A 27,246-nucleotide genomic window follows, 5' to 3' on the forward strand; every position below is an offset into this window, starting at 1 on the left:
GGCATCTGGGCAGTGGTGTATGGTTCACAATACCTTGGATTTACATAGCACCTTTTTCTTCTAAAGGGTCTGTGCCTCCCTCCCCTCGGCCGCGGCCACAGCCAAGTGAAGCCGTGGGATGCCCAACATCCCCGCCTCCGTGGCCGAGTGGAGAGACTGAGGCAGAGGCCTTGAAGTGGTTTCATGCAGGCTCGGCGGCGTCCGGGGCTCTCTGCACCTCCATCAGGCCCTCCCTGGGCAAGTATGGGCTCGGCCCTCTGGGAAGGGGCGGAGGGGGTGGCCGGGGCGCCAGACCTCACTGTGCGTTCACTTTGTACTTCAGGATGTAGGAGTAGAAGTTGTGGTTGGCGTTCTCCAGCACCATGACGTAGATCTCGCGGCAGCCGGCCGTGCTGCAGCTGCCCTCCCAGTAGCCCTCTTGATTCAGGGTCAGGGGCCACGTGTCCTGCCCCTTCACCAGGGCTTTGGCAACCCCGTGGAGCTTCAGTTTGAACGAGACGTCCCGGTTGGCGGGAAGCACGCCTGACAGAGGCTCCAGCAGTTCATTGTCCTGCCCCCAGTTGCCAAAGCTCTCGGGGAACATGGGCCAGTTCACTTTGGTGTTGGTGCAGCACAGGAGGTAATTGAAGACGAAGACGTAGTTGCCTGGCTCCAGCCTCTTCTTGACAAAGATCTTGAGGGCAAACTTGCCCGCCTGGGGCAGCTGGACCTTCAGCTCGGCCCGCTTCTCCCGCTGCAGCTGGAAGATGTAGCGTCGCTGCGTCTCCTCGGTGATGGGGCCTTCGTCCCCGTGCAGGGAAGCCAGGACGCTGATGCCCTCCTCCACGCCGAAGCTGACAGAGCAGCGCCCGTCACTGGTGTGGATGATGGGGTCGGGGTGGGAGGGCTTCACAATGCCCATCTGCTCCGAGAACCAGCTGGGGCCCACGGGCTGGTGAAGCTCGGCCGGCAGCCGGACACTGAGGTCCACGTAGTTGCACTTGAGCGTGTACTCCAGCACCGAGCTGTAGACGTCGGAGTTGCCCTTGGCAAAGATCTGCAGCTTGTGGGTGCCCACCGCCGGAGGGTATATGTCCAGCTTCATCCCGTTCTTCCGGAGGCTCAGCAGCCCATGCTCCTGCTTGCCGTTGAGCATGAACATGAAGAGTGTCGGGGCGCGGCTCTCAATGGTGATGGTGGCCTTCCCGTTCACTGTGGAGAGAGAGCCAGGGTCAGGGGCGGCCCGGGATGTGCCGACGTGCTGCTGCGTGGTTAACACCTGGCTCTCGGGGGAAGAAGCCCTGACTCTAGCATCTGCCCATTTCCACGGTGTAAGTATTTCCAGCACGATGGATTTTAGGTGATCGAGATGATGTCCCCGAACACCGCGTAAGCCACTCGCGGGCTGCAGGTGGTTCTCTCAGGGTGAGCGTCTGGGCAGAAAATCTGCTCCAGCTCTACTTGTTTGACTCACCCAAGTGATTCTGGATTCTCATTAGATGAAAGTGGCCTGGAGGCTTAGCCAGATTCCAGCAGGGGAGAGGGCCCAGGGGCAAGGAGGGCCTGTGACTGCTTGGAGGGGCTCCCTTTGTCTTCTTCCAGTCTTAAGCCTTATTTCACATGCTCCCTCCAGCCTCTGTTCAGTACAGCGGCAGTGTCTGTCAGGTCACACACAGGACCTTCAAACCTGGCTGGGAGGGTTTCATTGCCAGAAGCTGTGCTCGAGGGGCGGAGCTGCCTCCTTGCTCGCCTCACTGCTGCCACCCCAGGACTCTCACTTGGCTGTGGCTTGGTCTATTTCTGGAGGACTTTTGCCTCCCCTCCCCCTCTCCCCTTGCCCTCTGGTTTTGTCTTCCTCTGTCCTGGAACCTGTTTTTCAGGGATAGGTGGTCAGTTCTCCGGCTCTACTGACCATGGGCACTCCCCTACCTGGTCCTCCCTGCCTTGCAGGACCATAGGGAGGGGCTGTGGCTCCTTGCAGAGCCTCAATCCTCTTCTTCTCTGAAGCCCCACACCTGTGCCTTGTCCCAGCAACCTCCCCAGCCCCAGTCGGGTTCACAGGTGAGTGCAAAGGAAGGGGACAGACTACCGTCAGAGCCACTCTCACCAGGAATCTTTTCCCAGTCTGAGGTCTAACGCTTTTGCTGGAGAGGCCATGCCTGGGCTCTAGAACAAGTACCTCCAAGACTTCCCCTTTAATCTGCCCCAAGGCCCTGACTCCAGGCTGCTCTGCTCCTGAATTCAGTTCTAATTCCCAACTAGCCAGTGAGAATCCCCAAGTGGCCGCAAGAAAAGGATGGGCGCTCACTGGCTGGCTCCCTTCTGTTTCTTCACGGACTTCTTCATCTGGAAACTTTTCCCGGCCTTCCCTTGCAGAGAACCCCTCCCCACTGCAGTCCCCTTCCTCCCACGTAACTCATCTGGCCTCTGTCCCCACTTTCCAAAGACTTCGGTGACTTCCTTGGAGCCTCTGGGCTGCTGGCCCACCCTCCTGGCCGCACTCTTCTCCTCTCGCAGCCCCTGCCCGCTCCAGCCCCATCCGGCCACCGCTGCCCATTCCCTCTGCCGACGTTCCTTCCCTCTCTGCCAAACTGCTTGTGGGGTGCTTTGGGCTATCTTCTTTGTCCACTTTCTTTCTCCACTGCCTCCAGCCACTATGGAACATCTGTCCTATGGTAACCTCCAAAGGAACGTGCCCCAGAGCAACAGACCTGTTACCAGTCTCTCTTTGTTGAATCTCTCCTCTCCCCTTGCTTCCTCTTATAGGCCAGCTCAGTGCGCAGAGGCTGTCTCAGCCTTCAACAGCTTGTGGCCCCGCCCTGTTCCATCTTGCTTAGGAGTTGGCTGTGAGATGGCACAGAACTCACCTTTGATGTGGAGTCCCACCCGAGGGCCCCTGGCAAATTAGCTACCTGGTCACTCCTGCGTTCGCTTGCGTGAGTCACCATCAAACTGGAGACCAGTGAGAGTCCTGTCCCCTCCTGCCTAGCCTGAGTCAGGACCTCCTTTTCGGGACCACAGCGCATTCTCCTGCCTCCTCCAGGGTACACATCCCAGAGCCCTCACACCTGTACTTCCCTCCACCCTTTTTCCCCAAACCAGATAAGACCTTAGCACAACGTCTGACTATAGCCTTTTCCTGAGCCTTCAGTAAGGTCCAGCTCCCCTGGAGGCCTTTCTTGCCGCTCCACATCCCCTTCAGGAACCTTAGCATTGTTGTACTGAATTAGTTCCTGCGATGTCTATCTTCTCCATAGGGATGAGCGCTGCGGGGAATTGGCTTCCTGCCTCCTTTCCTGTGTGTCCCAGGCCTCACCAGGGTGCCTGGGCCAGCAGATACTCGGCAAAGGATTGCGGAATGGCTGGAAGACTTGAAAGAAGGACTGGCGGCCCTAGGGACTCTGTGGGAGCCTGTGACCTCTCCTGCATTCCTTCTCTTCTCCCTCCACCTCCCCTTACCCCTGTTGCTGGCATCCCGCCCCCCACTTCCCCTGTCCTCTTCCTTCCTTGCTTTTCACCCACCTGTTTCTCTCTCCTGCTTTCTTCTCTTCCCCACTCTTAACAAAACTAGCTCCAACAAAGAAATAGTCCTTAAATATGCATCACGAATATGGGATCAAATTTGAGATTACTGTATATTAAGAAACCCAGTATTTACATTTCTGTGTCTCTTGCCAAGGCAAGTTCTACTCAGTGGCATTAATTTGACTTTGGTGTGGCCTGGTCCATTCTTCCCTGTGGTTGCATGGCCCACACCAGTCAGAACAGGCTCCCCATCTGATCTGTGCCCAGAAAACGTGTTCTTGAAGACAGCAATCTCACACTGTCATTTTAACAGCAGAAGCCTCCAGATATTTGTAGTTTTAGAAGAATATTCGAGAGCTCAGCAAACTGGTTAAGGAAAGCATTGTGAGGCAAAAGGAAGAAATCAGCTGGAAGTAACTTGGGGACACCTGTGCTCCCCGTGCCCCTGTACCTCTACATGGGGGATGGGGCTCACCAGCAGACCCGCCCACAGATCTCTCCGTGCTAACAGCCAGTGCCAGCTCAGGCCCTCCCTCCTGGGAGTATGAAGACCCCCTACTCTCCGAGATGGTGCCAACAGGCAGGACTTTCCTGAAATGTGGGGGTGTGTGTGGGTGGGCTTGGGGGGGGTAGGTGCACCGACTAGGCTGTGGTGAGCCCTGTAGTGTGTCCAGGTTATGTGCCCGGCCCTGGACCAGGCACCAGGGTCTTCGACGTACATAAGACAAAGGTCATGAGGCTCGTGACCACAGTTCTGTACCCTCTCCCTCACAGCTGCCCCCCCAAACCTCACAGTGCCCAAACACACCTGGCTGGGTGCCTGTGGCCCCTGTGGGGATGTGGGGAGCAAAGGTCAGTCTAAGCCAGCCACGGGGACAGCTCAGCTATGGGTCCTGCCCTTCCTACTCCCAGGGAAGTTGGGAGGAAAAGGCTGGACTCTGCCTCCAGGAGGGAAGCTGGCAGAGACAACAGGCATCTGAGCTTGTCAAGGGAAGGACAGAGAGGAAGGCAGGCTGTGCCCCTGGAGCCAGCCCTGGTCTGGGGTGCTTGAGTTCAGGCGTTGGAGGGCTTGCTGTGTCCTTCCAGAGCGTGTCTGTCCCTGCGTGTGGTGATGCCTGCTCTCTTCCAGATCCTAAGGTCCCGCTCAGCAGCTACTCCCTGATAAAGCCTCCCCCAGTCCTCTGTCCTGGGAGACCCCCGCTGCTCTCCCACTCCCTGCTTGGACCGCCGACACACAGAGCCCAGCTTGGCTGAGTCAACATGTCCTCTTGGTCAGGAGTTCGGGAGAACACAGCAGGCTAGTGAGCTTCTGTCAGGGATCCGAACTGGGAGGTGGGGACAGCAAGGCCTGAGGTGATCCTTTACCTGCTACAGGAACTGAGAGAGACTCACCCAGCTGGGGACCCTCTGTTCCTGGCTCCCTGACAGGCCGGGCTGTAATTGGGGTCCTAAGGCCTAGGGAAACCCAAGCATTTCCTATGCAGCTGCTTTTTGGTTTATGCTGCCATGAGGAGGTGTCTGTCCCTGCAAATGTGACCTACGGCTGTGTCCTCCCCCGAGGGCCCGATGGCCTTGGCTGCCTTAGTGGGCATCTGCACATACACACAGCTTACAGGGAGCTCCCAGGCCCCGGCTGGGTCCCCTGGGTGCCCAGATGCCTGAGGGGCAGAGCTGGCTTCCCGTCCCTGCTGCCAATGTGGCAGCCACCAGCTTTGGGCTTACCTGTTCTGAGGACAGAAGTCTCTGGGTGGGCGCTCAGCATCCCCTTGTTGTAGAATTCACTCTTGTGATACATGTTGCTTTCAAACTGCCTCAGGGATTGAGGTGGCTTTAGCAGTTGCCAGTTCTTGTTGTCTGGGAAGTGGTCCTCGATGAACAGCGCAGGGTGGGTGAGGAAGTAGAATTCATTGTAGCTAGAGGTGGGGGGGAAAGCTGGTCAGTAGTCATGGGGGTAGGTAGGCCTCAGCTCTGTGGAGAAGGAGGTGGGGGCTCGCAGGGGGACATTTGGGGCCTTCTTTTGTCTAGCACCTCCACAGGAGGGGTCCTGCCAACAACCCAATGGGGAGAGGCACTATCTCCAGTCTTATCACAGGCACAGCAGATGGCCCCTCCATGGCTGCTTGCAGAAATAGGGGCCATGGCAGGAAGGCCTACTCCAGGTGGAGCGGTGTCCAGGTGGGGAATGGGTTCTGCCTACTCTCAAAGCCCAGTAGAGATTTGAGGGAGCAAAGGCATAACCCAGGCACCCGGTGTCAGCCAGCATGATGGAGGGAGGGCAGGCAGCGGAGGTGCTGGGTGAGCAGCCCTCTTGGGATCCCTGGGCCCAGTGAGACACGGCTCTCTAGCGGTCAGTGATGGAGATCAAGAGAAGAATAGGGAGACTCCTCTGAGCTAAAGCTTCATGCGTAGCTTGTGTTTGGCTTGTGTGCCGGCCTGTCGAGATTTAAACTGCAAAAATCATAGACAACGCTCTCATTTTTCTAGATAAAAAAGAATCCGAGTCGCTGAGAGATGTCATGATCCCGGGTGGATGTCATGGCTGTAGGGTAAAACCGGAGTTGGCCAGAACCTTGGAGAAGAGACGTGCTGCAGTGCCCTGCGGCCCAGCACCCTGCCCCACCGTGGCTCACAGGGACTCTGTGCACCCACAGCACCCCTTCCCACAAACAGAACCCCTTCCTCAGTGGTGTGATGTAGCTGCACTGGGCCCAGAGAAGTGGAGGAAGGGAATTCTGACTTTCCTGTGTCGTAACACAGCCAGTGGGTCCAAGGCCTGAAGGGAATCTGCGGACGGTGAAGCAGCTCTCAACTTTCCTTCCGCTCTTGTGTGGCCGGTGGGCAGATGCGGGGCTTTCAGCCCTTGGGCCAAGGTAGCGATGGGGAGCCAGAGGAGGGCTTTAGGCAGTGGACGGTGAGGGGACAGAAAGATCCAGCTCTTCCTACTGGCTTGGACCTAGCACACTACAGAGCTGGAGGAAGCCTGGGAGTGGCCAGCAGCAAGGAGAGGTGCCTTTGGCCCTCCCGGCCCTCCCGGCCCTCCCACTTCCTTCAACCTCGTGCCTCCCCGCTTTCCACCAGCTGGACACCCAACAGCCCTGAGATTTCTACTTACAGGAAGGTGAATTTGGAGGTGCTAGAATCCACCAGGCCACTGCCCCAGGTGCTGTCCACCAGGTGCCATCTCCCCTCCAGGTACACAGCATTCCAGGCATGGTCAAACTCCCCCGAGAAGCTCTGCCCCGTCTGGTAGCCAAAGCCCTTGGAGTAGCCAGGCACAGTCACGCACTGCACTCCAGCGATCCTGGGGGTGGGACGGGGGTCTGAGAGGTGGCTTCTGCTGGGGTTGCCGGACCCCTGCAAATCTGTCTATGGCCCCAGGCCTCAGGCAAGTCTGCTGTCAGTCCCTCTGTGTCTCTCCTTTTCCTTCCCTTTCACACAGTCCCATACAGACAGCCTGAGGGCTGTTATTTCCAGGACTAGGAGACAGGGGACACAGGGCTGGTCCTACTGGCGCAGACTGGCTTCAGTCCCCACCGCCCACTCCTCCCTAGAGAATGAGCAAATCACTTTAGAAACATCTTTCCCCAGATCGAAGCCGCCTGAGTGCTCCACCTGAGGTCTTCAGGAGGACAATGGGTGCAGAGGTGAGGACCCCCCCAAGAACATGGAAACCAGGGAAAGGATGATGTTTTTGAAGGATCAGAAAAGCTCGAAACACGTGGCTGAGGAGTTGGGTCTGGGTGACAGGGATAGGGTGTCAGGGAGGGGTGAGGGATGAGGGTACAGAAGAAAGCTGAGCCCTACTCTCTCCATGACATCATGCTTTAGTACACCTGTGTTAAGACAGCCAGGGCAGGCCAGCCAGTATATCCAGCCCTGCCCAGGGCAGACAGGCCCATGGCTAAGATCACTCAGGTCCACCTGCCAGGGCTACCACAGTGCGTTCAGGTCATATGCTGACTGACTGTCCTGGACACAGTTTCAGTGTCCCCCATAGATGTCCTTTGAGGGGTGGAAACGTTGGTCCTTCGGCCTGAGTTGTCTAGCCCTCTCGACTGTGCTCCTCCATGGCTTACAAGCACTCTGGCACCACTTCGGGTGGCCGGGAGAGTGAGGGATGGATGGCGGTCACCTGTGGGGACCACAGAAATCATGGGCAAGCTACAGTGTGGGTGTTTGTAGCTGAAACCCTGAGGCACCACCCCAAGACCAAAGCAAGAGCCCGAGAGTCCTTCCATGAGCAGCTGGCGTTCCTCTGCAGCTGCCTGCCCACGCCACGGCAGTTACCAGGGCCAGCTGCTGTTCTGACCCAGGGGACGCCCTGTGTGAGCCCTCTTGGGGGTCTTTGTGGGAAGGAAAAAAAGGTGTTCCTTCTTTAAGAGACTTTTCTTTGAATTCTGGCAGCTTGGTATAACAAACACACTGTCTGTGCTCCCCAGGATGTTCATGGTGGCTCCCTCAGTGGGGCTCCTCTAGGCATCGCCAGCTGCCCTACTCTGTGCTCGCCTCACATGAGCCAATTCTGTACTCTCTGTGTCAGCCAGGCTTGGTGGCCTCTGGTGGCTGGGGGCCTTCTGTGGACCAGCACTGCGGACTCCAGTGCCCTCAACAAGAAGGCCGGGGCCTCTCAGGGTGATGGAGAAAACAGCTCCACATTCGTTACAGGAACAGGGGAAATTTTCCCTATAAAAACGTATGTTTCTAAATCTTTTTTTTTTTTTTTTCTTTTTTAAGAATTAGAGAATCAGAGAACACCTGCATGTGAGCAAGCTGGGGAACGGAAGTGGGGAGGGGAGAGGCAGAGGAAGAGGCAGAGCCTTCAAGAATCTCAAGAAAGCTCCACACTGGGCGGGGCTCCACCTCACCACTCTCCGAAATCCAGTCAGATGCTCAACCGGCTGAGCCGCCCAAGCGCCCCCAGAAAGTTTGACCACTGGAATACTGGATTAAATACTACTTATCATTCATTGAGAGAAGCTGTGAAGCGAAACGGGGAGCCTGCTCGTTTCCACATTCCACCCTGCTTGACCCGAACACTGTCCTGTTCCCACATGTGTCCGGGCTTCCCTCCTCCATGGGGTACAGACCTCCCCTCCTGCCTGCGGCTTCACAGAGGAGGGCTAGGCCTCCCAGGCTCTCTGAGACATGCCAAGGGAACAGAGCAGTCAGGCGCCCCAGGAAAGACTTCAGGAGCACTCGGGGAACGGGGACAGAGAGCAAGAGGAACGGAATCCCGATGTCAGGTTTTTCTGCTGATAAAGGCCAAAACCTACTCCTGGAGCAGAAGGGCAGCCCAGAGGCAGGAAGCACAGGAGGCAGCAGGCCCAGCAGAAGCCCTCGGGGTGGGGTGGTGGGGAGTGGGTGTGAGGGTGGGGGGCTGTGCAAGCCTGGGGAGTCCCCTGCCTCAGAAGCTTCAGAGAGGGTGAGGGGGTGATTCTGGTGGTCGGAACTGAATGTGTTCACTGTCTCAGAGAAAACAGGCAGCAGAGGGGGAGGGGCGAGAGCAAGGCTAGAAGGGTGGGATGGAGGGGCCCACTGCGGGGCTTCCCTCGGAGGCAGGGCTCCCCCTACTCAGAGTGAGTGAGAAGAAGTGTGAGGTAAGACGTGCTCCTGACACAAGAGGAACGAACAGAAGCCTACGAAATCCTGCCGTCAGCACGAGGCCTGAGTGTATGTGTGGGTGGGTGGGGTGTGCGTGTGCAGGGCCGGAGGCGGAGGAGGGCAGACTGCACCTGGTCTTCTAGTAATGCCATTATGGGCAATTGTAATTTTCTTCTTTAAACTTCTCTAGATCTTCTAAATTTTCAGTAATGATTATGTGTTACTTTTAGAATTGGAAAAAAGCCATAAATACTCCTTGAAATTACATTCTTCGGTGAGTTATTTTCCTTTCTTGCCCAGAAACGTCTGTGTGCATCCATTTCTGGGCGCATGTGGAGGGATGTGGAGTTCCGGGAAGAGTTCTGCACTAAGGGACTGACGGAGGGGAGCTCTGGCCCTCTGGATGTGCTGCCCGTGGGGGCCTGGCCTCCGCTCACAGCACCTTGTGGTCCAGGAAAGAAGGGAAGCCCTGCACATCCCCACGGCCCTGGGGGGCGCAGTGAAACAGAGCAGGTGTCACTGTGGGCAGTGTGGCAGGCCGTGTGCCTGGGCAGTGGGCCTAGGGTACCCTCCCAATGAGGGTGGACGTAGGCTTTGAGAACCAAGTGGGGGAGCAGCAGGGAAAGCCTGACACCAAGCCTGGGAAGGGCCGAAGGAGGTAGAAGCGCGTGGTTGGAGGGGCAGTCACTGGGCCAAGTCAGGGGATCTGGGCTCAGTCTAAGCTCTATGGTCGCCTCCAGGGTGACCTTGCCAGGCCCATCATGGGCAAAAAGAAAGGTTGGCATTATGTGGTTGATAGGCAGGGAGATTCTCCTAAGACAGGCTGGAGGGAAGCTGTGAAGGCCATGGAGAATGCCTGGGGCAGAATAAAGAAGAAAAAAGAATCTTAGCTGTGAGCTTACGCCATGCTTGACTATGATGGGAGGATATTTTATTATGTGGCAGCAATATGCAAGGTGAATTGGACAAAGAAGTCATGATGTAAAGCATTATTGTTAATAATCCATAATTCTCATGCAAAATTGTGGGACTAGTAATTCCAGCTGCTGGTTGCTAGTCAGGATGACCCACAAACATTTCTTGCCATTGAAAGACCACTGACTTTTGTGCAAAGCATGTACCAGGCACCAGGGTTAGGGTTGTCATATCATATCATATCATATCATATCATATAATAAATACTATAGCCTAATAAAATATTCTGAAAGGAAAGTTCATTGGCTGCCCTAGATAAGTGAATCATCACTAAAATGCTAGTGATGCACACAGCCCTTTTAGGGGACCCAAAGGAAGAAGAATTTGCCGGAAAGATCTAGGAGAGCATGGAATAAGAGATAGAAGATGAGAAATGTTTCCACCTCCTCATGAGATCTGACTGGCCATTCTAGAGCCCAAAATACCATTCCAGGACATCGATCTGATAACCTTAGGCCGCAGGGTCTTGGTTTGTACCTGTAGTAGCTTTTAAATGGCCAACACCTGTGGTATCAGTTGCAGAGGGGGTGCAGCCTGTCTGTGACTGTTGTTATATACAGACAGGGTCCGCGGCCTGCCGTGGGAACCTGGAACACTGCATTAGCCCCACCACTGCCAGGCCCCCTCCGGGTGGCTGCGTTGTCTGGGGTGGGCCATGTGCCCTGCAGGGGCAGGCTCTGACCTCAGTGTACCGCTCCAGCTCCCATCAGCTCTCCAGGGAATGGGAGCCACTTGGAAAATAAGAGAGGGAGGGAGGGATGTAGTTAATGGGAGATGCAAGGAAGCATGCTCTTCTTCCTTTTTTTTTTGTACCTCGATGAAAATGTTGATTATTTTCTATCCTTTTTAAAAAAGATCTATCTATCTATCTAGAACACGTAAGTAGTGGGGAGGGGCAGAGGGGGACCGAGAGAAAGAATCATGAGCGGGCTCGTGCCGAGTGCAGAGCCTGATGTGGGGCTCGAGCTCATGACCCTGAGATCATGACCTGAACCCAAACCAAGAGTCGGCCGCTCCACCAACCGAGCTACACGGGTGCCCCCCAAATTTTGTGATTTTTATACCAAAGCAGAACAAGCAGAACCATAGCTTATGTTTCGCTGTTTATAGAGCCGATTTCCTATAAATCTGACAGTGCCTCTATTTCCGCTGCACGGTCTCCTTTCGCCTTTCTCGAACCACCATTAATGGTGAGGTCAGTAACTACAATTGCAGTAATTATTCTCACTCTGAGGCCCTGTGTCAGGCCTTTTGGGCGTTTGACCTCAGGGCCTTCCTCTCTAACAAGCGAGGAGTCAGAAGAACAGAAAGGGAGGCTGACTTGCTTGGGGACACACAGCCCACCAGTGGCCAGAGTAGCCGCAGGACTCAGCTGTCCTGACACACACAGTTCAGGAAGCTTTGTGATGTCCTTTAGTATGCCAAGATATGTTTTAATTTATAAATGAATGCGTGGAGCAAAATTAAAGGATGGTTTGTTGGAGTGACATCCTTCATCTCCGTGGGCACTAGCCTTCAGTGTATCTACAAGGGCGGGGGAATTCAGATGTCCTTTTCAGAGACTTTATATGACAAAGTCAGATCTGGGCATAACTTCAGGTAAGCCAGGATATCTGCCTTTCTCAGGAGGGTGAAATGGTCACTCTCCAGCCTTTGGGGCCTTTGGAAGCAAATGATGTGTTGGGATCGTCTGGGACATCAGGTTGAGGAGAAGCGGGCCACTGCTCTTGCTCTTTGTGACAGCAGGAGGACGGATGGGGAACCGGCTGACACCTGATGGTGACAACCAGTCTCCCCAGCATCAAAGCCTCAAACGAGCACTAAGCTCCAGGCTTTCCCCAGAGTCTCTGGAAACTCTGCCAGCTGGTGGTGCCAGAGTCATGATAACAGGGGGAGGGGTGGTATTGGAGGCTGGCTTGGTGGCAGGAATCTGGGAACTGAAGCTTGGCCCCTGCAAGGGGGTTAAGCAGAATTCATGAAGGCCGAGGGGAACTGAGGCAAAAGAAGGGACACTAATGCTGGATGACGGGAAGTCAGAAAGAAGCCAGACCAGCAGTTAAAAGCAATGCACTAACAGAAAAAACTCACATCGGTTACCTGGGAAAGACGATGAGGAAATGAAGGATGTTGCAAAAATATCTGAGTTCCCCACCGAATTACTCTATTCAATCAGTCTTTAATGAGGCCGCTGCAAGGAGGCAGAATGGACGGGCAGAAGTAATGATGGCCGTGTGGGTACTACTCTTGCTAAGAGGCTGTGCTGACAGCCGAGCCGGGATCAATCAGCAAGTGAGGATTACATGTCTTCTGTTATTAAGGACTCAGCTAATGAATTTACCAGACCTCTGGCAATTATTCGGAAAGTAGGGGAATTAGGAAAGTGATGCATGGACGAGGTTACTGATCTTTAAAGCCAAAGTTAAAGGGATCCAGGGAACTGTGAGCTACCGTTAACCGTCTGAGCAGTGAACAGAGTTTTCACATGCTGATCGCCAGGTTAGAACCTAGCTTGAAATGATGCAAAATGTTGGGATGTGATTTAATCATCAGCTGTAGCCCAGAGGAAGGCCATTGTTAAGCATCCGGATCGGGCCCAAAACTGACAGGTTCACTCGAGGCAAGTGTCAGTTTTCTGAGTCTATGTGTATCTGTGGGACAGTTCCACTGAGTAACAGTGTTCCCATACTCAAGAAAGACAGGCAACGTTAAAAACAAAAAATGAAAACAACTCAACAACCCCAAAGTCAGGTGAGCAAACTCCAAACTGCATGTTCTCACTTAACCCTAGCACTGCCAGCAGGCACTACAGTCCCCATGTACAGATGGGAAAACTGAGACTCTGAGAAGTTAGTGCCTTTCCGGAAGGAACGCAATTAACAAGTGGTAAATTGAGGACTGGAAATTAAGGACAGGGGAGCTGAGGACAGCGAACGTCTTTCTGACTTTCAGTCTGGCACCCCTCAGCACCATGCTTGGAAGACTTATAACTGGATAAAGAAGGATGTATCCTATGACTGAAAAATCTTATGCCTGAAAAATCAAGTTGGCCAGCTAAGATGAAAATTACACTTTGAAAGGTGCCAGGCACAAATAGAGCTGAAAACAGACTGAGGGTTAGTCCATGATTTAAAATGAGAGGGAGGCCCATTTCATACAAATCTGCTATGAATATCTTGTCATTTCTGGTCATCCTGGGCCTATGGTGTGTAGGATTCTGAGCTGGGTATTCACAGGGGTAGCAGAAACAAAGAGAGGGCGGCTGAAGACACATAAAAGACCTATTAGCCCCACAAGACAGGTAAGGAAAAATGAGCACAGGTAACAAGTATATGATAGAACAGAGTCTGGGAAGGAATGTGACAAAATGTTAAGTGTTATCTCTAAGTGGTCAGAGTGACCTAATTTTCTTCTTTTTGCTCCTGTGCCTTTTATAAATCATCTATAATTAATAAGTTTTTTTTTTTTAAATTTTGGAAAAGTTACTAAATAAAAGCATATGGCAAGCCCAGAGCCCGTGTGTATGGTGTGTTGATGACATCAAGGGAGGGGACAATGTGGGGGTGGGGTGGGGGGGTGTTTGACCATCCAGGAGTGGGGCTGGAAGGAGCATTAGTGGAGTGAGCTTGAGGACACAGAAGTGCAGACAGTGTCTCAGGGTGCAGGGCTGGAAGGGAGCCAGAGGTCGGATTTTGGAGGACTTTATAGGACAGTGTGAGCCTATTGTGGGTCCTGTTCAGGAACCCAGGGCCTAGGGAGTCTGGGCAGATGGCCACTGAGGATCCCGTTTCCTGGAGAGGCCCCCAGGCACGTTGGGGTGCCCAGGGCCTGGAGCCAGGGTAGGAATGGGAGGGGTGGGAAGGAGAGCCCGCTCTGGTGGAGTGGATGGTCTGCGGAGGGGCTGGCATCCACAGGGGCCTGACCTGTCCTGGTTGCCTCTGGGACAGTGGTGTCAGGGGTGGGGCGTGGAGGTGGGGGACACGAAGAGCACGTGGTGTGGGGAGGTGGGAGAGCCCAACAACAGGGCGGGGGGGGAGGGGTAGAGGGTTAGGCCAGGAAAGAGCTGCATGTCTGCAGGAGCAGGACGTCTTGGGCTGTCTGCGTCAACATGTACACACATCCCCGACACGTCACAACTGCCCACCTGTGGACCCCTGAGTGTCTGTTGCTGCACTTGGTTTGACGAATCTGCACCTGAGTCCTGGTGGGCTGACATGGGTGCCTGCGAAGGCCCACTACCAGAGGCCTGCGGACATGGTGGGCGGAGCCTATCCATTTCCCCGGGGAAGAGGCTCTTCAGCGGCCTCCTGGGCTCCCTGACTGTTTCCCGAGGAACCCAGGAACCCAGCAGACCTTGGAGGGTGGGCACGGGAAGCTGTGAGGTCAGCGGGGCTCCACCAGCCTGGAGTCTTTCTGGAGGTCACCTAGAACCATCAATGGTGCCTCTGCACACAAGTGGTTTCCTTAGCTGCTGTTACCCACTCGGGGGCCTGGCCAGGAGCTCATTCCCAGAGCAATGAAAATGGAGCCCAAAGCCTCCAAGAGAAAAGCTTAACTTCCTACTTATTCAGCTCCTCTAGCTGACAAATCCTTTCAGGTAGGAGATCATCTGTTTCCCCCGAGAGAGGGACCCCGTGCCAGCCTGAGGACAGGCTTTCACTGTCCCCTTGGCGTCAGCAGCCACTGTCCCACTGCTCCCAGACCTGCCATTCTTCTAACCTTCAGCCAAGCAGAGATCAGAGAAGGTGGAAAAGGGGACTTTTATAACCAAATTATCTCTGCGCTTTCATCTGCCGTTATGCTAATGCATCGCGAAACCCGGCAGATGGTACAAAGTCAATTATGCTGGTGTTAAAGAGGGAGAAATTGACCTTTTCAGGACTCACTTGGATTCCGGAGCAGAGTTTGCAAACTCCGTTTTCAGGCCTGGCATGTGGGCCTTGAAGGTACGTGAGGCGCTTTGGAAAGGGAGAAGGGAGGGAGGGGTCGCAGTGGTCAGCCCGGAACTGCCTGCCTTCCGTGGGACCCCGCTTGTACCTGCACATTTTCTCAAAGAGTCCAGCGTAGCCGTCACAGTTGGTCTTCTGGGTCCGCAGGATGTCTGTGGGCTTGAAGGCCTGGCGGTCCTTCTCCTGGGTGGCCTCGACGTCATACTCTGGAGGGCAGAGAAGGCTGTGAGTAAGCAGGTCCTGGGAGGCAACCAGGGGTGGGTGCCCGTGGCCTGTGACACTGTCCCCACCCTCTGCTGGCTTTTCAGCACCATTTGGACTGGCCTCCCTCAGGTCCCGGAGAAACCAGCGCAGGCTGAAGGGAACCAGGCCCAGCCAGGGCAAGCTCTGGGAAATGTCACCTCCTTGTGCAGGTGACAAGCTCTGGGAAATGTCATCTCCTTGTGCAGGTGGCAAGCGGGAGAGCGAAGCATCGGCAGAGCAGGCTGCCTGGCTCGTTAGGCCTCTGCGGAGAGGCTGGAAGGGAAGGGGGCCAAGACAGCACCAGGGGGTGAGGCCCTTTTCCTCTGCCCTTGTCCTCCCCACCACACAGCTCCGTAAGCAGTTCCTGGGAGGCTGCTCACCACCGTGCTGCAGCTGCTACCCCAAGGTCTCATGCTGACCCACAGGGGGCGCTCTGAGCTACTGCTAAACGGGGCTGCTGGGTAGTGAAGGCCTGGCAGGAGGCCCTGAGGCAGGAATCACTGTGGCCGCTGAGGGCATGAAGGGAACGTGTGTGAGGGTGGCAGGCAGGAAATGTGTGTCTTACTAATGTTCTGTTTCTGATTCTGTCTCCTTAAGGCCCAGGCTGAACGGAGCTGCTGGCTTTGGGGAGGGAGGAAGTGGCCTCTCAGGCTCTGTGGTCAGATACCCTACCTGTGTCAGGTGAGTTCATCCTCTAAGCTGCATCCCTCACTGCTGCTCTGGGAGGACAAAGGAAAAGCCCAGTGGGAGCAGATCAGGAGAGCCCCTCGCTGGTTAGAAGGTCATAAGGAAGATGCTAGAAGTCCACCGCACCACCTGGCTCTTCCACTGACTGCAAGAGGCAGCATCCAACATCCAACATCCCCCTAGCAGCCCCTGTGGGGCCTGGCTTGACCTGGCCAGACTCTCAAGGCTGTCCTGTGCAGAGCTGGGGACAGGTGCATAGGCCCAGGCCCAGGCCCAGGCCCCCTGAGGTTGTTCTGAGTGCCTAGAGATGGGGCTGAGGTTGTGGGTGTGGGAACAGGGAGAGGGAGGGGCCAGCCCACTCTTTCTGGCACTGGTGCTTTAAGGAACCCTGGTGTTGCAATAACTTTCCAACATCTATGAACCTTCCCTGTCCTTCTTGGGGATGACCTTCTGTCCTGGGTTCTCAGGTCTGTGCTGCAGGTTTACCAGGGAGCCAGGACTGAGGGAATGCTGCCCCTGGGTAAAAGGCCTTAGCTCTGGTCACTGGCTGTGGGCAGATGGCCACGGGGGATCCCCCACCCCATGACCCTTTATGGAGACTGTTAGTACAAGGCATGTTTTACCCTCCTTGGTTAGTCTTTGGTAATTCAACCTAGCCATCTGGGAACGCTTCTCCTCTACTGTCCGTCTCACGCCATACACACTTGTGGTCAAGTGAATCCCAGTCTCCCCTAGGAACAGGGTCCTTCAGGGAGTGGTATCAAGGGAGTCCTAGAGCGAGCGGCACCACAGGTGGGCCTACCTATGTGGTGGCAGATCCAGATCCAGATCACTCGGACCCTCTCCAGGTCACTGTGGGCCTCCTGGAGCAGGTCGCTCACCAGCTCGTCCAGGCCACTCTTGACCGTCACCTGGGGGGTGGGAGGGGTGGGCTATGTTAGGGCCTGGATGAGGGCTGTGGGAGCCCCAGTGCCTTGCTACTGGCAGCCGGTGCTGCTTTTCCTCCAGGCAGAGAAGGAGGAGGAGAGGGCCAGAGGCACAAGGGCTCGGCTGAGGGCAGCCTTTGGTTGGGGGGCTGGACAGATCAGGGAGTGCTGACCAGCTGAGTCACTGGCCCTAGAGCCACACACCCTTTCTTGGCAGACCCTTGGAGCCATCCAGGTGGGTGGACATTGGGCAGCTGTAGCAGCTCCTACCCATATTCAGTACTACCCAAAGTGATCTATGGACTTAACACAATCCCTACAAAATTCCAACAACCTTTTTTTTTGCAGAAATGGAAAAACCAATCCTCAGCTTCATATGAAATGGCAAGGGGCCCAGAATAGCCAAAACAATTTTGAAAAAATAAGAACAAAGTTGGAGGACTCACAATTCTGGATTTCAAAACCTACTATAAAACTATAGTAATCAAAATAGTGTGGTACTCACATAAGGATCATATAGGTGAGTGGAATAGAATTGAGAGTCAAAAAATTAGCTTATACCCCTATGACTAACTGACTTTTTTGTCAAGGAAACAAGTCTATTCAGTGGGGAGAGAATAGTCTCTAACAAATGGTGCTAGACAACTGGATATACACCTACAAAAGAATGAAGTAGGACCCCTACCTCATACCATATACATAAATTAACTTGGGGCGCCTGGGTGACTCAGTCAGTTAAGCAGTCAACTCTTGGTTTTGGCTCAGGTCATGATCTCAGGGTTGTGGGACTGAGCTCTGTGTCGGGCTCTGGGCTCAGTAGGGAGTTTGCTTGAAATTCTTTCTCTCTCTCCCTAAATACATAAAGAGATCTTTTAAAAAAGTTAACTCAAAAAGGATCAATGGCTTAAATAAAAGAACAAACATGATAAAACTCTTTGAAGTAAACACAGGAATAAATAACCATGACCTTGGATTTGGCAACAGATTCTTTGATAGAATGCTACAAGCACGAGTTACAAAAGAAAAAACAGATTTATTGGGCCTCATAACAATAAAAAACTTCTGGGCATCAAAGAACATGACTGAGAAAGTGAAAAGACAACTTATGGAATGGGAGAAAATAGTCACAAATCACATTTCTGATAAGGGATTAATATCCAAAATATATAAAGAACTCCTACAACTCAACTCTTGTAAGGGATTAATATCCAGAATATATAAAGAACTCCCGCAACTCAAAAAGACAAAACAACCCAATTTTAAAATGGATGAAGGATTTGAATATACACTTCTTCAGAGATATATAAATGGCCCATGAAAAGCTTCTCACATCATTAGGGAGATGTAAATCGAAACCACAGGACGCCACTTCACACCCACTAGGAGGGCTATAGTAAAAAAGATAGTAAGGATGTGGAGAAATTAGAACCCTTGTGCCCCGTGAGTGGAAATGTAAAATGGTGCAGGTGTTGTGGAAAACAGTTTGGTGGTTCCTCAAACAGCTGAGCAGGATTATCATATGATTGGTAATTCCACTCCTAGGTATATACCCAAGAGAACTGAAGAGAGCGAGACAGACACTTGTTCACCTATGTTCATTGCAACATCATTCACAATACACAGAAGACAGAAACAATGCAAGTGTCCATCACAATGAACGGGTAAACACATGAAGTATATCTCTACAATGAAATATTATTTATCCATGAAAAGCAATGAAGTTCTCACACATGCTACAACACGAGTGAACCTTGAAAACGTGAGGCTATACAAGCCAGACACAAAAGGACAGGTACTGGGTGATTCCACTTATGTGGAATATCGAGAGTAAACAAGTTCAGAGAGACAGCGAGTAATCCAGTTACCAGGGAGAACAGAGAGTGACAGTTTCATGGGTATAGAGTTGTTTGGGGTGATGGTTGTACAATATCATGAAGGCAGTCAGTGCCACTGAGTTTCACACCAAAAAATGGTTAATGTGGCAAATTTTAAATCATATGTATTTTACCACAATTAAAATAAAGAACATATGAGGTTTTCTTGCAGGGGCCCTCGGGAGGAAAAATGGCTGGGGTTGTAGGCAAGGCAGCCTTGACTACGTTTAATCTTTCTAGAGAAGCTGGGGCAACTGGGTGCTTAATTCTTGCCTGCGCCTCGGCCAGCCCCCACCCTACGGTACTCCCTGAGCTCCTGGATCCTTTCCACCACTCACCTCAGCACTCCAGGATGTACTGTCTGACCACAAGGAGAACTCGACCCCGCTTCTGCCTCCCACCCACCCAGCTGCTGTCTGCCTCCTTTTGTTCAATGTCTAGCTCCAACCCCACAGTTCTTGTCTTTGTGCCTTTCTCAGGGCCAAGGACAGCGCCTGACACATCGCAGGGCCCACACTCCAGCCTGGGTGACTCCCGACTTAACCTCCTGGCTTCTGGGCCATTGGTCCTTACCTCCCGGCTCTACCAGAGCCTGGCAGGCTCTGGATACCCACTGCTTTGTGGCTGGGTCTCTGGCCTCAGCTGGGCTCCCAGCACTGCTCTCCAAGCTTGGCCAGCAGCCTGTCCTGTCCCTTGTGGCTGCCATTACAACACATCCCACCCTCATCAGACGCTGACATACCACCCTTCTCTCCCTCTGAGACAACCTGGCCTCAGACTCAACAAGACTCAGGCAGGATTTCCCCTCAATGAACCTCCTCCCGTGCAGCCAGCCTGTCAACCTTCGGTCTGGGCCTCTTGTCTTTGCAGGCCTTACTCTTATCAGGCAGTGCCCCTGCTCACCTGTGTCCTCACCTCCTCCCTTCCAGTCCTGGCTGCCCTATCCCCTCCTGTCTGCATCCCCTCCCCAGATCTCCTTCTTAGGGCTACCTACATCTCACCTCCCTTTCTCTGCCAGGTTCCTGTGGGGTCTTCTCTCCACTCCCTCCTCCTTCACCCCTGCTTTGCTCCTCAGCCTGGCTGAGTCTGGCTGAGGATCTGACCCTCCTCTCAACTCCCCCTCTGGGAATAGGAAGTGCTTCAATGAGAAAGTAGTGGAAATGAGTCTATCCTGACCTCACTGGACCAGACTGAACGGCTCATGCTCTTGACCATCCTTGACCTCAGGGAGCTCTCCTTGTACCTTCGAGAACATTGATCCTTCCTGGTCTTGCCTTGGTCTCAGGTGGCTCAGGGCCCTTTCGGACCTCGTACCCTGTCCTCCCCAAGATGACACCCACCCATGGCTTCAGCTCTTAGCTCAATCTGTTGGTTCCTGGATCAGTGTTTCCTGCCCAGATCTCTTCAGGCTGGAGAAGGCTCCGGGCTTGGAGACAGGCTGCCCAGTGGTCACTTCCCATGCTGTTCCCCAGGTACTAAAGCCCACTGCCCCGAAACAAACTCGTCACCCCGACCCTTGCTCCCTGTATCGAGGAGCTATCCCACCCTCCCTCCATCCCTCAGTCCAGCAGCCTGTGAGCCCCCTGCCTTCCACCTCCCTCACATACACCGGGATGCCATCCTCCCTTCGCCTCCAGCTCAGTGCTGACCTTTCCACTCCTCTCTGCTCTCATTTTTCCCACTTAATCCACATTACACCTGCTCCTTCTGGGACAGCGGACCGCCCCCTGCTGATGGTCCTGCCTCAAATCTGACTCTGCATTCAGGTCCCTATCCATCCACTCATCAATTCACCAAACTAGCTTCCTGAGCACCTACTAGGTGCCAACCACAGGGTGGTCTTTTTAGACTATAGATGACCTCCCTGCTTACCAGCCTATGATGACTCAACTTTGGCAGTGGGCCCAGCTTTGTGGCCCTTCCAATCAGACATGCCTGCAGGGTGTGCACCCTGGGTGGGGGGTACGTCAAGACCCCATGGGCAGCACTGGGGGGATGGAATGGGCTTCTGTCCTGGGCAGGGGTCTGGTGCCTTGGCCTTCTTTTCCCCATCCGTATGATCTGAATAAGCACTTTAGGCCATCTGCCCAAGGGACTGCAGGTGCACTCAGAAGGGACCCGAAGAAAGGCTTCATTACCCTGACTCGGGAATCGCCAAGCCACCTTACACAGAGGGGTTTGTTCCCTTACCTGTGAGGCATAGGTGTCCAGTTTCTCAAACTGCCGCAGGTCCAGGGGCATGGATTTCAGGCTGGACCGATCCCAGGGGTAGGCTGCAAACGCAGGAAGGCTTGGTCAGCTACTGAGGCCTGCTGACAAGGGTGGCCTGGCCCAGGCCTTTCTGTCTTTTTGAGGAGCTGGGATTTCCCGACCTTCAACATGCTTCCCAGAGCCTGACACACTGCTCCCAACGGGCTAGATCTCCTGGAAGAGTTCTTTAGTCAAATTGGCTTGTGAACAATGGCAACTCCTCCAGTTCTTCTGGAGACTCACAGGGGATCTAAGCCTATTTGCAGACCCCGGGAAGTCCGCTGTAAAGAAACTGGTTTCCCCTCAATGAACTCAGCAGTGTTCAGATATATTAATGATGGAACCCCCTTCTCCCCATCATACAGTTTTCTGCAGATTTCCTGCTAACTGTTCCAGGAAAGTGTGCTTCGTGGGAAGCGTCCAGGAATGCTGCCAGTCCCTGGTGGGCTCAAGGAGGGAGGGTCTATGCCATAGCCACGGCGCCCAGGGTGGAAGGCACCCTGGGTATCGAAGGAGGGTGTGCTAACACCAGGCCATGCAATCTTCTGTGGGTTTGGCACCCAGACAAGCTTCCTCCCAAGCCCATAGACAGCTGGAGACTGGAAGACCCCAGGAAAGCCAAGTGTGTGCTAGTGACGTGCACCCCAAGTGCTGTGGGCAGGCTTCAGAGGGAGGCTGGGCCCCAGAATCACTCATCTGTGCTTGCCTTTCACATAGGAAGCCAGGACACAGCACAGCCCCAGTCAGCTGCTGCAGGGCTAACTGACCGGTGGTCAGAACAGCCATGAATGGGCAGCAAACTCCTGTCTCAGGCTGACAGGGAGCCTGGGCTCTGGCAGGGTCCCTCTTATTCAGGGTTTCCTTATTCAAAAGGCCGACCAAAGCAGGCAAGGTGGGTGGGAGGCCAGGGTGTAGGTGAGGACAATGGGTCCAAAGGGTCACTCATCCCGGAACTCGCTGATAACCCAACTCCCCTGGGATGGGTGCTCCTGGGTCCCCAGGGGATGGCAGCCAGCTTGGAAACCACAGAGCAACATGGGAAAGTGTCCGCTGGGGGCTGCATGAAGCCTTGGTTCTCGCAGGGGCCTGATCTTCAGGACCTCCCCCTCCCTGGGGGCTGCTGGACTCAGCCACCGTGCTGTAGCACACATCTGTGGGGCCCCCGGGAGAGTGAAGGAGATGGTGGATTGCGTTGTAAGGTCAGTGGCACTCTGTTCTCTGGGAGGGTGTGGGCTGGGAGTCCCCTGTGGGCAAACACAGGAGAGAAGGTATAAAGCCTCGGTGCCCGCTGAGGGGGCTATGACTGCCTCTGCCTGTGCATCCCTCAAGGTCTGTGAGAGACCCATGCCTTGGTGCCACAGGCCAAAGACATGGGGTGAGGGAGTGGGAGGAGCTCCTGCACAACCCTCCTGGGCCAGCATCAGCTGAGGGGAGTGGCAGCTGGTTAGGGAGCTGGCCAACTTCCAGCCACAGAGGAGCTCTCAAACTCCAGTCAGCTGTCTGAGCAGGCCATGTGGGTCCGCCCGCACTTCCCCACTGCTGCAAGGTCCCTTCCTGTTAAGAACCGGGCCTTCCTTCCTCACAACCCCATTAGCTCCGGTACATTCCCCAAGGCTGCTTTGCACTGCATTCTTGCTTCTTGCTGACTTCCTCAGCGGCCCCTAGAGGGGTTTGGTCTCTTTGACCCCAAGCCTCTGAGTGGGTCCTTACCACCTCACGGGCTCAGACACAACCAGAATCTGAGGGCTGTTCCTCTCCCAAGAGGGGGCACAGCGTGCTGGGGGCGGGCAGGCAGGCTGTGTAAACCAGACCCTGAGGCTGTCTGTGGTGGTCACTCACCAACCCAGCATTTTCTTTCTTTGTTTTTCTATTCCTTCTAAAAGGGCCAAGACATTTCCTGGACCCTTTCCAAATCTTCTGCCCAGTACACTCTTACCCTGGGGCTCCCTGGAGGCCCAGCACCATTGTGGCTCACATCTCTGATTCTGGAGCTGGGATCTCTTGTCTCTTATTACTTAGATCACTGTCAGTCCCTATCCTGTGTGGTGTGAGCACAGCCCTTGTCCAGCCACTTCCAAGGGAGGAGTTAGGGACCGGCAGCAGGCTCTCAGTACCTTCTCCCTCCACAGAATCTGGCTCCTGCCACTCTCTGACAAGGGCTAGCAGGCTGACCTAAGTGGATATGAAGTGGACTTACATTTAACAAATTTCTGCTCAGCACAACTCTGCAAATGAGGTCTCCCCCGCCCCCACTGAAAAGAAGGATGACATTTCTAAAATAGGACTCAAAACCCTATTACTAATTTTACCCTTTCTTGGTTCCATTTTACAATATCTGAACATTAAAAATACCCACAATGATTTATGCCTCATTAAATTTACCTTCTGAAGAGATTACATAAGCTCTAAATATGATTTTGCATAAATACATTTAAAATACCAGTGGCATTAACTGAATTATTCTAATTTTAAAGCAAAACAATGGGAAGAAGTGCCAAACTCTGCCAAACCTTAGACGTCATCTGGTCTACTGAGAGGAAAACTGAGGCCCACAGAAGGTGAGTGAGGGACAAAAATAGAATTAGAAGACAGGCCATCTATCATCCCATTCAGGGTTTTACCCTCTGTCCCATTCTGTGTATTCACATGCCTCCTACCTTACAGATGCTTGGCATTCCATTTAAAGTTAACACAGCTCTGAATTCTGTTTTTAATATGTTTTCTGTAATGGGTTGCCTTGTTATTGGGGTTTACGCTTCAGCTTTGGGGTCACATGGTGTATGAGCTTCTCATTACCCTGCCTGTGTCCATGGCAGACATTGTTAATCAATCATGATCCTCATCCCCATCCTGAGCCCAGGGGTGGCCCCCAACTCTCACACAGATTGGCCTACGAGGCTAAACCAATTCACCATCCCACAGAATGGCCCTGGAGCAGGCGTTGCAACTCACCGTGGGCATCTTTCGTTCCAGGCTGCCGGGGTCTTGTGTTTCCATTTTTATCACTTTGTAAACCTGCAATATCCCAAAGGTCAGAAGTGGAGATGCTTCAAGAGAAATCCAAATGCAAGCACAGACAATAGTCTAGGTGGTGGTCCTGGCTTCTGACCCCTCTTTCTCACTGTCTTCCCCCCGCCTTCTTGCTCCCATATCACCCACCATCTATTACTGCTGGAATGACTCTGGACTTCCTCCTGTGGTTGAGGAAGCACTGGGAACCAGGGAGGGAATGGCAAGAGAGAGAACGGTGGTCTGTGAGCAAAGGCAGGATTTACTCTGACATCAACACTTAGTGTTCCTCTGTGAGTCTGCCTGGATCCTGGAGCTCCCGCCTTGCTCTGGAGTCCCCTGCCATCTTGGAATGCATCTGGGGTTGCTAAGATCACCAGTGCATTCATTGCCAGATAAGAGCTGACCAAGGGAAGAAATGAATGTGGGGCAAGGGAAAGGCAGTTCCTACGGAGTTGAAACCCAGAAAGGTCAAGCAATCATTAAATGATTCCTCAGGAAGGTTCAAGGCAACCAAATCCTATTAATCCTGGACTGTTCACACAGAATGGTTGCCAAGGGTTATTAGACTCCTCCAGGAGAGGGGCTGCTGCTTTGAAACCAGGTCAGGAAGATGTGGGTCCCTGATGGAACCAGGAGGAGGTGGGGAGTAGGGTGTCAAGGTGAGCTGTTTTACATACCTTGAAACCCACCAAAGGTTGTAAATACAACAATGGAAGGTTGCAAATGAATAGAGGCACAGAGAAACAGTGGTCCTTGTGTTTCTTACATCTATATTTTATTTCCATCTCCATTCTTTGGTAGAGTGATTAGGGTTCAACAAGAAGCTAGCGTTTCTTGTGCACTTCCCATGCCTGCCTTGTGCTTTAGACTATCTCATTTAACTTCACAACAGTCCTATGAAGGAAGGTGAATTATTTCCCTCCTTCCATAGATGAGGAATTTGATTCCAAAAGGAAAGTTAAGCTACTTGTCCAAGGTGAGAGCAGAGATCTGAGCCCAGCCAGTTGACTCCAGGGCCTGTCTGCTCTACACCTGACTGCCTTTCTGAGACCCTGACCACCGACGGCTGTAGGAGAAGGCAGCCAGAAGGAACCTACCTTGCCCATACATGGACATGGAGAGAACCTGAGCCCTGAACCTGAGCCAGAATTTCCCTAGGCCCCTTTAGCCATAAGGTAGACAGATGTCTGGAGAGGACCAGACATCTGGAATAGACATCATGGGCCTGAGTCTATGCACCTTGCACCAAAGCCAGCCAAGCATGTGGCTAAGAGTACAGGTTTCAGGCAAACCTGGTTCTGACCCACTTCTAGCTGGTCCTTTGGGCAGGTATTTTACCTTCCTGGGCCTCACTTTGCTGTCTTATAAGGTGGGGATAATGTTGGTTTATACAAAGCACTAAAAAGTTAATGAATATAAAATCTTTACCATTGGGTCTGCCACTTTTGGGGCAGACAATAAATGGTATCTAAAAACAACACTCTTGTGATAAAATTCATCTTTAGCTAAATGCCTTGGGTTACCCACACTTAATTGCACAGACTCAAGAACAGTGGGTGTCACTTATGGAGAAAAGAGGCCCCAGAATGAACCCGTCATGCCTCTGCCTCCTTCCAGTGTGTAGACCTACGTTACTCTTCTCCTGCCCCCATAAGAGGCCTAGTTTGGGCTCTGTCCCATTAAGTGACTTTGATTCCTCCCTGCCAGCCCTCCACACACACACGCAGCCCTGTACGTACGTACGTTTAGCCAAGGAGAACTTCTTGAGCAGCTGGGGCATGGCATCTCGAGGGTGGACCTCCACAGTCAGCTGTGTCCCTGCAAAGGGCCAGGAGGTGACATTCTCAGCCGGATGTTGCCAGGAAAGGGTGCAATGTCCCGTGACAGATGTTTGAACAACAAAACACGACTGGTTTTAAGCTTTCTTCTGAATATACAAATAACTCTTGTTTAAAAAATTAAAAAAACAAAATACAAGCAGACAGTTTTCAGATCCAGGCAAGATGGAATAAGAACATTCTATCTTGTCTTTCCCACGGAATGTGACTATAAATGTCGGAAAGAATGCATGGAGCGACTATTTGCGGATTCTGTAAGGTAAATCAGAGAAGGCAAGCTGGGGAATAGGATTAGCATTTAAAGCACCACCAGATTTGCAGTGAGCTCACCATTCCCCTCCCTGTCATATTACTTAGACTGGACTCAAAGGCAACCCCAAATCCAGAAGTACACAAAGGGTAGAGAGAAGCAGTGCTCCATGAGAAGTCCTTTCTTCCAGCTTGTGGAGTAAGAAAGGAAACCTCTAAGAGTCAGAGACTGTGGGGGAAAATCCCTTGCTGTACCCCCACCCTTATTTCTGTTATTTCCTCACTCAGCCCCTAGCAAAGTCTGTTGGTAGCAGTGTAGCAGTGATTTTGTTGGTCAGACAAAACCTTAAGCACCCGAGTCTTTGAGGGAGGGCACTAGAGAAGTTATGATTCCCTAGAGTGTGGGGGCAAATACTCAATTTTTTCCTCTCTCTCTCTGTCCCCCACTGATTGTCTCTAGGTGCAGACAGAGTTGTAAGAAGTACCTGGCAGGGTGGGGAAACTGAGGTCCAGCTTTTGTGCTGGAGAACTGGGAAGTGAATTGTGAAGGGGAGGGAGCTCAAGAAAGCAAATCTATGCAGGTATGGATGAACTCTTTTGGTCACCTCTGTGTTGAACATACATGGATCTCATCCTAAGCATCATACCACAGTCTTTGGGAACTAAACTGATGGGGCAGGCCAATGCCTCGAGTGGCCACTGGGAAGTCAATGTGCAGGGCAAGTCTGCATAGCATTGCAAAGGCTGCAGTCCAAAATTACCCAGCATGGGTAGAACCAGGAGTAACTGTACTTGAAAGGAAAAGATAATCAATAGATGGTAAATCCAGGATGACACAGATTTTGGAATTATCAGACAGACTTTCAAAGAGCCATAGTAACCATGCTCTAAGAAGTGAGGGCAAATTGTCTTGAAATAAATGGAAAGACACCAAGAATCAACAAAATAAGAGAAACTATAAAGATGAAACAAATAGAAAGTTTAGAACTAAAAAATATAGTAGATTGAAAAATTATCTGGATATACAAAGTATTAATATGGAGATGACAGAGGAAAGAGTCAGTGAATTTGAAGAAAGATCAATAGAAATTATCCAATATGAACAACAGCAAGAAAAAGTGAACAAAACTTCAGGGACCTG

The 27,246-nt window shown here is 52.8% G+C and overlaps 1 protein-coding gene across 2 annotated transcripts in view; it reads right to left on the reverse strand.

Moving 5' to 3' along the window:
• Positions 1-295: 295 nt before the first annotated feature.
• Positions 296-27,246, reverse strand: part of LOC111155150 (kyphoscoliosis peptidase) — a 42,902-nt gene continuing 15,951 nt past the window's right edge. The window contains exons 3-10 of one of the 2 annotated variants that reach the window (XM_022515228.1): positions 25,747-25,836; positions 23,959-24,021; positions 20,947-21,029; positions 16,759-16,867; positions 15,115-15,232; positions 6,617-6,805; positions 5,227-5,417; positions 296-1,191 (exon numbers count right to left, since the gene is read on the reverse strand). In XM_022515228.1, the coding sequence (XP_022370936.1) occupies positions 296-1,191; positions 5,227-5,417; positions 6,617-6,805; positions 15,115-15,232; positions 16,759-16,867; positions 20,947-21,029; positions 23,959-24,021; positions 25,747-25,836 (1,739 nt within the window). The remainder of the gene's footprint in view (positions 1,192-5,226; positions 5,418-6,616; positions 6,806-15,114; positions 15,233-16,758; positions 16,868-20,946; positions 21,030-23,958; positions 24,022-25,746; positions 25,837-27,246) is intronic. The other variant, XM_022515227.1, reaches the window with a different exon arrangement.

This window comes from Enhydra lutris, unplaced genomic scaffold (genome assembly GCF_002288905.1).
Source record: "Enhydra lutris kenyoni isolate GAN:26980312 unplaced genomic scaffold, ASM228890v2 scaffoldscaffold39, whole genome shotgun sequence".
NCBI lineage: Eukaryota > Metazoa > Chordata > Mammalia > Carnivora > Mustelidae > Enhydra > Enhydra lutris.